The sequence below is a fragment of the Beta vulgaris genome, chromosome 3 (genome assembly GCF_026745355.1).
Source record: "Beta vulgaris subsp. vulgaris cultivar EL10 chromosome 3, EL10.2, whole genome shotgun sequence".
Classification (NCBI taxonomy): Eukaryota; Viridiplantae; Streptophyta; class Magnoliopsida; order Caryophyllales; family Amaranthaceae; genus Beta; species Beta vulgaris.
The window spans coordinates 20234246-20245667 of NC_079204.1; the positions used below are offsets into that span (position 1 = coordinate 20234246).

Consider the following 11422-nt stretch of genomic DNA (forward strand, 5'->3'; position numbering starts at 1 on the left):
TGGCCAAATGAGAAAAGCTTAGTGCAAAAATTGGCCAAATTATGGTACTTTATTACTAGTTTTCACAAGATAGAGTTCCATAAACATTATATAAATATCACTAATAGGAAAGAAACAAAACAGGAGCTTTCAACTCCATTTTTTCATCATCATATAGAGCAAGGAAAAAGTCTCCTTACGTCAATTTTCCCAACTACAAACTAAAGGAAAGTGTCTTCATAAGCTATGGGAAAGTAAATACTTTATTAAATAAAAATAGAGAGAAAAGGCTAATTAAACCAGAAATAGATGAGTAACAGCCTAACAAGAAGTGATTGGAACAAGCATGTCTCCAATTTGTCATCATATATTTTTTAGGCTCAGCCCAAGTCAAAAATAAGGTAAACTCAAGGTTGTTTCATTCTATTTCTCAAAGATGTCTAACACCAAATCCTATCAGCTTTTCTAAAACTCTTTCTAGGCTTTACCCAGTAAATTATCAGGAGGTAATTACCAATGTCCAAAGGCTCTTGATTTGTATTACAATATACATTTAAACAAAACAACAGTTGTCCAACAATGAATCATTCAACACGAACTAACGAAAGCAAACATAATACCGCTGATGAAATTATTAAATTGCCCAACAATCATTCATTCATACCGAATTGTAAGAGAGATTATTAAATTACCAAGTTCTCTAATCTTTAAATAAATCAAGTTAACATACGAATTCAGAAATAAAATTGACAAATCGTCAAATTGCTAAAGAAAAAATAGAGAATGAAATTACAATTTACAAACCTCATAAACTGTTGAAATCTGAATTATTATAGTGAGTACTAGAAAGCCCAAATCACAAATCGTCAAAGTGCAATTACTAACTATGAGAAATTGAAAATTTAGAACAATAGGTTCTTTTTAATTGTGAGATATAGGAAAGTAAAAATGAACTATTTATTCCCAAAAAATTCCTTCTTCCTGTTCGATTTTGAAGATTATAACTGGAGAATAATATATTTTCAGTTGATTTGCAAGAGATTTTAGGGAGAAATAATCAGAAAAAGATTATAGGATGAATTGTTGAATCTACCATTTATGGAGGATGGAAACTGAAAGAGCGTGATGTGCGGGAGATTAGAGGAAGTTTCAATTTTGTTATTCTTCCTTCCCTATTTGTTTGTTCGTGTTTTTCCTAAACGTTCTTTTTTTTTTTACAAAAGCTAAAACGCAAAAAAAAAAAAATAGAATTTTTGGGCCGTGGGCTAGGGCCCACCGGGCTTGAATTCTCTCTCCTCTCCCAAAACCATCCCCACCTTACATGCCTCTCTCGCGGCGACCTCCTCTACCCCACACCGACTAAGCCTTCCAATAGCTACCACACACCGCAACCATCAATCACCTCCCAAAAGAGTGTCCTGTCACTCCCGTCACCATGTACAATTCTCTCTACCCCCCACCTTCCCCATTGTTCGATTAGGTGGAGATAGTGAAGCAAGGAGGAAAGAGGAGGAGCGAAGAGGGCGAGCCAAAAGGCTGGACCCAGGCAGGCAACAGTGCATTAGGCTCGTGAAGGCACCATTCTTTAAGCCTCAAGGCAGATTGTTGGGGAGGCTCGTTCCCCGGGAGAGCGGCCAAAATTCGCTTGGTTCTGTCCTTGAGGTAGAATGTTGCTGCAAGGTCTGCCGTGGGCAGGCGGTGCCTCCGCTTGGGTGGGCGACTCTTCGAGCCCGTCCGGGCATCCCATATATGCAAGTGATTTTTGCGATTTGCGTTTAAATTGTGGTCCTTGGAATGCTTTTAGTCCTAGGAGAATCAATACCCTACTTTCTGATTTTAGAAGCGTGTAGCACACAGCTAAATTGTTCAAACAATAAATATCATCTTTTCTAGGATTCTGGGAGAAAGAGTGAGTTTGTAGAAGTGTTGTATATTCACCATTGTTTCTCCATTGATTCCATGGTGCAACTTTGTGATTTTTTATCCAGAGCTCGGGTTTTCCACATTAATCTTGGTGAGTTCTTTCCTTGCTTTCTTTCCTCTTTGCATTACTTGTTTGTTGTTTCAATTTCATGTTTCTTCTTGATTATTGTTGATTGCACAAACTAGTTAGCACTTAATTTTAGATCACAACAATTGCTATCAAGATCTAAGGTTTGACTAGGGGGAAAGTGATTTAGTGTTGTGTTGGTAAACTAGGATTTGTGGTTGAAAAATCAAATTTTGGATCTTTTGGTGTAGAAAAACCAAAGTTTTGTTTTTTTGGGTAAAATTAACAATAACAGAAGGGAAATTGAGGATTGAGATGATGGTAAAGATTTCGGGTTTTAGAAAATGCAAGTAGAGGATCTTTTGTATCAAAATAATCTACTTGCCTCTTGAGGGCAAGAGACTAAGTGGTATGCTTGAGAAAGATTGGAAAGTTCTTGACAGGAATGCACTTGGACATATGAGATCAAATTGACATTAGCCGGGAGTGTGGCTTTCAATGTCAAGGATACGAAAGCAACGACGGGTCTGATGGAAACCTTGTCAAGTATGTATGAGAAATGATCGGCTATCAACAAAGTATACTTGATGTATCGCTTATATGATATGGAGATAGTTGATGGTAGTTCGGCCGCCGAACACATCAATGAGATTAATTCGATTTTGGGCCAATGGTCTTTGGTTGATATTAAATTTAAGGATGAAGAGAAGGCATAGATTTTTTTGTCTTCTTTGCCCTTGTCAAAGGGAACTATGGTGACCGCCATTAGCAACTCCTCTAGTAAAGAGAAGTTGAAGTATGATTATGCGAGCGACTTAATTTTAAGTGAGAGCATTAGAAGGAGAGAGTCTGAATAATTGGGTGGTGCTTAAAGTACTGAAAGTAGGGGGAGAATGAATCAACAAAGGGAAAATGCAAGTCATGGAAGATCAAAGTCAAGAGGGCATGGCAAACTGAATAGGGGAGCTCATGTGACGTGTTGGGGTTGTGGTGATAAAAACTTGAAAAGAGATTATTGTCCAAAGAGAGGGAGTGGAAAAGGGAAGAATAAGGTTCAAGATAGTGATGAAGAGGGAGATGAATCAACATACTTGACTTCGGAGTACATTTCCGATGCTTTAGTGGTAAGCATGGGTGATCCGAAAGAATTGATTGGATGCTCGGGACCATGGGTCTTGGATTCAGATTCTTCTCATCATGGGGTAGTGTATTCCCCCAATTTGTTACCTTCCTCTCCCCTTAAGTAACAAAATAATTACTTCGTGTTAATGGTTACCGTTCATTTTAATTTCTTGACTTGAACCAAATACTCAATAAAGGTAGCCATTTTCGTTACCATTCTCCTCCTCTATATGTATTCAATCCCTTTCCATACATATCTTAAACAAGAGATGGAAATTTAGTCCGGATTTGAAGGAAAAAAAATATACAAGCCAACTCCGACAAAAAGATAATCCGAATCGAACTCCGTTTAAGATTTCGAGTCGGATAAGGGTCGAGTCTAATTCCATAAAAATTTCGACATCTGAGTCCGACTCCAATTTTAAGGCAAGTACTCCTTTTTTGTAATTATATTAATGTATTATGTGTGAATCGTCTAACTCCGACCTTGAGGCAATTACATTAGATAAGATTTTTCTATTGAAGAAATAATTGTTGAAATAATAGTAATTATTAGATTATCTATATTATATACGATTTTCATATGATTGTCAAAAAAGTAGAAATGAGTAGAAATTTATTTGTATTATAGAAAATTTTTCTGTTAAAAAATATATGGCAGAAAAGTCGGATCGGGTAAAATTCGGATGTTAGGACTTTAAGTCGGATTGGATTCGGATTTTCGAAATCTGATGTCGGATTCGAACTTAAAATCCCAATTCGCGTAGTGTTTGAGTAGGATTATCATAATTCGGTCTAAGACCAACCTGCTCACATCCCTATCTTATACCAAATGATGCCTTAAGCGAAAACCATCCTTAAGCGAGAGGTCCAATCTCATAACGCATCCTTAAGCGAGAAGTCCAATCTCATAGCGCAATATTATTCCGAATAGCCATTTGCATAATACTTCCTCCATTTCATGATAAGTGTAGCACTTTCTTTATTTTGGCATATTTACAATAAGTGAAACCAAGCTCTAAATGGTGAAAAATTTTCACTTTTATTGTGGTCCCAACTTTCTCTCTCTATATTCCTTGGTATGTGTGTACTTTATCTATGTTTCACTTATTATGAAACGGATGAAGTATATAATTAGAGTTGTTAATTCAATTCACAGTACTATATGCAACACACGTCAGCTTATTTGGGTCCAAACAAGTATGTTCAAATTGGGTGGAATTTAAGTAAATCAAAATTCAAGTTGGTTCTCCAGATCAGGTCACTTCGTGTATTTGGTCAAGATAATTTCATCAGATGGTTTTCGATCCAGTTCAATGCATTCTGGATTTCGGTTTGAGTTTCAGATATCATTTTAGATTTTAATCGGGTCTCATTTCTCATCTTTGGGTTCAAGTCAACTCTTTGTGGTCTACTCAGATTTCAATTACTTCCTCCGTTCCAATTTAGTTGTGGCACTTTCCTTATTTGGGATGTTTCAATTTAGTTGTGACACTTTCCTTATTTGGGATGTTTCAATTTAGTTGTGACACTTTTTTTTTTCACCTTAAATGAAAAGTTTTTTACTATGATTTTACGATTTTACCCTTACTTATAACAGTTAATGAAATTAAATCCTACTTAATATAACCTCACTAATCTAATCTAATAAATGACTCCCATCAAAAAGTAAACCCCCACCCACATTTTCATCTCAACCTTCATCTTCATAAATTCTACTGTTCATCGTCTCTAACCCCAACTCAACTTTCTCTCTCCTTAAATCTCCACTCTCTCTCTCCTGAAATTAAACCCCCACCCACATTTTCATCTCAACCTTTTTCTTCATTTCGACTGTTCATTGTCTCCAGCCCCAATTCAACTTTCTCTCTCCTCAAATCGCCACTCTCTGTTTCATCTTCATTTCTATTGTTCAAAGACGAAAATGGCGAAATTGGAGAATAGGTCGGAGTTTTCTCCCGGAAATTTGCACTGAAGTAAAAGCTAAGCAGTTTAGGTTGATGACAAAAGATACGGCGGCGTTGCATGATGTTATGTATCACTTTACTATGCTTCTCGTCTCGCTTCTGTTTTCTCCGACCGTAACTCCGATCATCGGTGACGATCTGCATTTCTCTCACCTAATTCCTTAGATTCTCCATTTTTTGTTTTTTTTCCTGTAAGTTTGGTGTTTGATGGTGCTATAATGCATGAAAAATTGTTTTTGTTAATTTTTTGATGATGTATTATACTTGAAGTTTATTTTATTTTTATTTTGATTCTCTGATTTGCAGTTTGAATTTCTGATGGTTTGCTAATGGTTTCCTCCAAACTCACGTGGGTCCCTGATTCCTCTCTCCTCTCTTCCTTTTACCCCATGTGAAGTGGGCCCCATCCCCTTCTAATCACTTTTGCTTAACCCTTTTTAATACCCCTCCTTTAGCCACAAATTTTCTTGGGCTCCATTGATCACCAAGGTATACAAATTGAGGTATAATTCCTCACTCAATTAAAATCAAAACCCCTAATCCCCCAAACCTCTTCACTCTCTTTTTCCCCTTGCTGCTCTGTTTCCTCCTACCGTCGATGTTGCCTCGGACCACTTGCTCCGCCACTGTTCATCCGGTGGTCGGTGATGCGTGTTGATGCTGCCACCGCTCTCGGTGTTTGACGTTGCTTCTCCTATTTTCTCTCCCTCTTGTTCGACTTGTTGTTGGTGTCGTGAGTGGTGCTGCTGCCACCGTTCGGTTTTGTCTTCGCCAGTCGTGGCTCTTCGGTGTGCTAAATCCATTGCCTCGTCCTTCCCTCACCTCGTTTTATGGTGTCTTGCGTTCCTACTCGCTGCTGCTGCTCCGTGCGTGTTGCCGCCACCGTGTTTCTGTTGTGCTGGTTGTGTGGGGTTATGGGGGTGGGAAGATATGTGGCAGAGCAGGGAAGGGGAGGGGGAAGGGGAGGAAGGAGAGAAAAAGACGAGGTATTAAAACAGTAAAAAAAAAAAAAGTAAAAGTTGTTAAAAAAATATAGACCTCTTAAGCCGGTTACTGGTTAACCTGGACCGTTATTGTAAATTACCCCTAAAAGTTGGGACTGAAAAATAATAAATTGAAGTTGGGACTGTTTTTATTAGGCTGCCCATAATTGGGACTGATTAAATCAATTTTTCCTAATTTCTATTTGATGTTTCTTCTCCTTTTATTCTCCAAAAAAGACCGTTAATGACTCTCCCATCCCTTCCTATTCACCCAAAAAAAAAAATTAGTTTTTATAATTTAATTTAGCATAGTGCCGCTAATTTTCTGTGACGGCCCTATTTAAAACAAATCTAATACGATCTCATATACATATATTTTATATATATATATTAATTAATGAGAATATTTGATCAAACATTTTAAAATCCGAGTCTAAAACAGAATGAGGAACTGTATTTTACGGACGGAGGCAAACGCACGCCTCAAATTCTGTATTTTTAAAAAGCCCGCCTCTAAATATGGAGGCGGGTTTAACGGTAAGCGCGCCTTAATAATCGTTTGGAAAAGAAAAAAGAACTAATGACCATTAGAGGCATGCCGAAGCAGTATTCGCCTCAATAAGAAAGGTTAGGATTTATTTTGTCTTAAATTATAAATCTTTGGAATTATTAGTATGTGAATTTTTGCTTAAAGTATCTTTATTTGTAATTGTGAGTTTGATGGATCAGAGTGACAATGTACTGAATATGGTCGTTTAAATGATGTATAATGTTCACATGAGAGTTAAATTTAATGGGTGGTAGTTTTTTCATGTTGAACACTACATGTTCGATGAAATGCCTAAATGAATATCAATTTGTTTTTCATGTATAATTAAAATGTCCTATATTCCCCTCAAAAAAAAAAATGTCCTATATACTTAGCTAAAGCTATAAAGCATCATTACTACATGACAACTTAGTTTTTAATTGTGTTAGTTACTTTGAACTTCAACACATTTTATCAGTCTTCAATAGTTATAGTTACTTTGGAATGTTCATGGATGATTATTTCGATGATCGATTATCTTATCAGTTATCACTTATCCAAATGCACTGTGAAATTATGCTCAATATTAATATGATTTTATAATTTTAGAAACTTTGGAAACTTATTGATAACACAAGTGCTCGAATACATATCTTTGTAATAAGCTGAGGCAGTATGAATATCATAAATCATAATACATCAATATGGGGGGTTTTTACACTAGTTTAGTGGAAACGACACTCCATTTTACCTTCAAATTTTGAAAACACAACATATTAAACCTATAGACTACCGTCCACAGACTCTACACTAGGGGCATTACATAATGTAATACCCTGCCATCCTACTAGGAAAAATTTACGGATGGATGAAAATCAATAAGAAGACATTAGCTAGATTCTTCTTAATTAGTTACAGAATCTGAAAATCAAAGCTTATATTATAGGAGTATTTTATAATTTTCTTGCTAAAGGTGAGTTGTTTATTATATACTAAACCCATATAGCTCCTGCCTCCTTTAGCATTGACGTAAGTTTTCCTTGGACCTGTAGGCTAATAATCTCTTTAGCACCACCAACTAGCTTTTGGCCTATAAAAACAGCAGGAACACTCGGCCTAAGCCCTAGTCTTTGAAGAGTTTTATCTACTTCTTGGCCATTCAACATGTCATCTAGCTCATAGACTGTTGCATTGGCTCCATAACTGCTTATGAGTTGCAATACCGAGTGGCTTATGCAGCAACTACTCCGGGTGAAGATTACCAACGCCTTATCTTCCACTAATCTGTTGACGACATCCATTACTTAGCCTGTAAACTTAGCTGGCTTTCTTTTCTAATTTAGTTTTTGGGAGGTGTGGAGGATTTTTTTTTAATTATGTGAAGCTACTTCGAGATACAGAAATGAAGAGGGCAGATGAGTATTGAATGTTGTGTTGCGTTGTTGCTGTGAGTAGAGCTGAGGTATGATGCAATCTATTTATAGTATGTCAGTGAACAATACTGCTTCTTTGATGCTTTACTAAAAAGTAGTGCAAGGAATGATATATGCTTCATGGAATTCTTTTGATTCCAAAATATCTTCACTCAGCAGAGTGTTGACAATGACCATGGAAGTCTTTACCTTCCGTTGAGTATCTTCTTTATTCTAGAGTTCTACAGAAGCAATAAGATCAAATATGTGGACACGTTTAGAAGGAATCTTTATTTTTTTTATGTACTGAAGGAATTGAAAGAGCGTCTCATTGTAGATATGAAAACTTGATGCTCAAAAGTACCATGCACACAGAATATAATGAGGTGCCATTATGCTCATCATATATCGATTTTTGAAAGAAATTGTTATGTTGATTGACCGTACAACGGACGTACATGATGTTAAAACATGTGTCTAAATTTCATGTATTATCTAATATAAACTTCCTCTGCAAGAGCCCTAAGATCTTCCTAGATTCTCCATTACTGAGAAATGCTACTATTGGATGGTGTCGCATGCCTCCTAATGATTTCACATGCACTTGTTACTTCGAAAAGCAGTTACTGTGCTTCTTGTGCTTCGAAGATATGACCTTTATGATTCGTTTATAGTCATTTTTCTCTTAGAAGTCATTTCGTGGTGCAATATCGATAAGGCATTCCATAATTTTGTGTTGGTTAGCTGATATAATGATGCAACACCAATAAGGTATTTCATCAATTTTATTTTCATATCGTAGCTGATATGAAGCTTCATGAGTTTAACCAGACTTTATAATGCAGTAAAATTCATCAATATAAGCATACTAGCTACAATCTTTGGTTTATCTCATTATCTGACATTTTGCTTATATCTTAAAAATGTTCTGAAGTTTCGTGATCATATGTTATACACGTAGCTAATATTCATGCTTATGGTGAAATTGGTTAAGAAAATATGAACTGATTCTTTTGAGCTTTATTAAGTATAAAGTTTCCCTGCTAGCTGTTTAAGCACCATATTCTTTTGATGAGCAGAACTCCAGAGACAAGATAGCCTTTGCTTCCGAAAAACGGCCCTACGAGAAGCCAATAGCCAATTTTATTGGCAATTATCTTACGAGGATCTTAAGGCAATCAACCCTTATCATAAAACTCAGATGATAAGGACATACCAGTGTCACAGGAATATAATCAGTTGTACTCCAGACTCCAAGTACAACTGGAATATCAGTTTTGAGTCACTTATGTGTCATTAAGTTCGACGTGGGAAAGAAGATCACGACTTTGGCTTGTACATTCAGTTGCATATGTCGACTTAGATTCCAACTTTTTCATACTATTTCTTTGTTCTTGTTTTCTTATCTAGATTGCTTTGCACAGTACTTTATGAGGAAACTTGATACAGCTATTCTTATATGTCATATCTCATTGACATGCTTCAATAGTCAATATTCTATCTTTTCTTTTGTTATCATCAATACTTGGCCTTAAAAATGTTTTTGGTCAATTAGATTAAGGCGCTTTTGCTTAACTGTATGATTCTTGATAAACTGATTTTTAGTATGGTACAAGTACAAGTGAAACATGGACTGCACTGAAATATCTCAAAATCTGTTCTCGAATCTTTATAGCAACACGTATTAACAATGAGAAACATGTTTAACAGTATATTAATCTGAATATGCCGATCGTTAAGTTGATGAGGCAAAACTGGATCCTCCTAACTATACTTTTGATTACGTTCTATAGCAACTATCAACTGTTTGTTAGTTGATATTTCAAACATTTGGGTCTAATGATATAGCTTCCTATCTTCCACATGGGAGACCAAAGTTTGTGAGTGGTCCTGTGCGATGGCAGCCCAAAGGAAATTCATCTTACCACGAATTCTCAAAATGGGATCCAAAAAAAAAAAATCAAACATACCTATAAAGGTAAGGAAAAAGAAAATTGGTGGATGCAATCTTGTTCGATTTATTTTATTATGAATTATCAAAATGTCACGTTTTATACTTTTTATCAATATATAATACTCCCTCCATTCCAAAATAGTACTTATGTTCCATTTTGAATGTCTCAAAATATAGTGTCTTTTTTTTTTTTTTTTTTTTTTTTGGTGAACTCAAAATATAGTGTCTATTTGAAATGTTTTTACTTTAGTTATTTACTTAGTTATGATCCTGTTGGTTGTTTTTGTTTATTAATCTTCACTTTATTGGTTGAAACATTGAGCACAATTTATTACAAGTTTCAATTAATGTTGTTTGTATTTTTGTTTAAAAGAAAATAGAAAAACCATTGGCCACCTAATACGAGTAAACATTAAATACAAATTATGATATTGTTCCACTTTCTTGATTCTCGTGAAAAATGAAAAACAAACACTCTATTATGGAGACGGAGGGAGTAAAATATATAATGTAAACTATCATAATTTAAAATTGTCAAAAACTATCTTTTAAAAGGCATTTTTTAACCAAACTACCTTATATTACGTTTATTTTACAAAAGTAACTTATAAGAGGAAAACGTTAAAAAAAACACTATCAAATTTTGAATTTTCTAACCATGGTAAACTATTTCCTCCGAATCTCTTCAATTTTTTGAGACTTCCCTATTCTTTCACACGATCCTCCCCTCTATAAATTTATTACCCTTCTCTCTTAATTGTTTTCCTCCCACCTCGTGCTCTCTTCTCTCAATCAGATAATTCTAATTTAGGGTTCATCTTATTTTAAGAATTGGGTATTTGATTTTGGGAAAGAATTTGGGCTAAATTGCGTACAATCGATTTAGGGTTACGTGGTTTGCTAGCTTAATTGCACCAAATTTGTCTCTTTTATGCTTAGCTAATGCTTTTCTTGTTGTTTATGAGTTTGAACAAAGACAAGCTCCTCCCATAAATCAACCCATGAGGTACCTTGTGTGTGCCATTCGTGGAGCATAATTTCACTTTTAAAAAAAGAGAAGCCAAAGGATAGAGGGGAGACGAGTGACGGTGAATTTTTTTCACTGAGTTTCCATAACAAAGGGGAGACGAGTAAATGTATGCGAAGAATGAATTCGCTAGATGAGGTTATAGAGAAGAGAGAGGGTGGTTGGGGTTATTTAAGGGAGGTTACTTTCATAATCTCACATTGGAGGGATTTAGAAGGAATAGTTAATCATGGTTAGGAAATACTAAATTTGGTAGTGCTTTTTGAAATTTTTCCACTTATAAGATAGTTTTGTAAAATAAACATGATACAAGATAGTTTATTTTAAAACTTGTATTTAATTTATGTAGAAACTAATTTAAATGAAAAGCTTAACCCTGAAATAGTTCATCAATTGACGGATGCAAATTCTGTCTTACACTCGAATTTGCCCAATGGGAATTGGGAGGCACCTCACGTA

At 35.5% G+C, this 11422-nt stretch overlaps 1 protein-coding gene and 1 long non-coding RNA gene across 2 annotated transcripts; one reads left to right on the forward strand and one right to left on the reverse strand.

Moving 5' to 3' along the window:
• Positions 1–5111: 5111 nt before the first annotated feature.
• Positions 5112–9504, forward strand: LOC109136418 (uncharacterized). The gene is made up of 2 exons (XR_002041341.3): positions 5112–6668; positions 9062–9504. It is a non-coding gene; the product is annotated as an uncharacterized LOC109136418 (long non-coding RNA).
• LOC104906943 (monothiol glutaredoxin-S1) lies at positions 7251–8032 on the reverse strand. The gene has a single exon (XM_010695777.3). It carries the CDS (start codon positions 7869–7871, stop codon positions 7563–7565), a length of 309 nt encoding a protein of 102 aa, XP_010694079.1. The 5' UTR covers positions 7872–8032; the 3' UTR covers positions 7251–7562.
• Positions 9505–11422: the final 1918 nt, after the last annotated feature.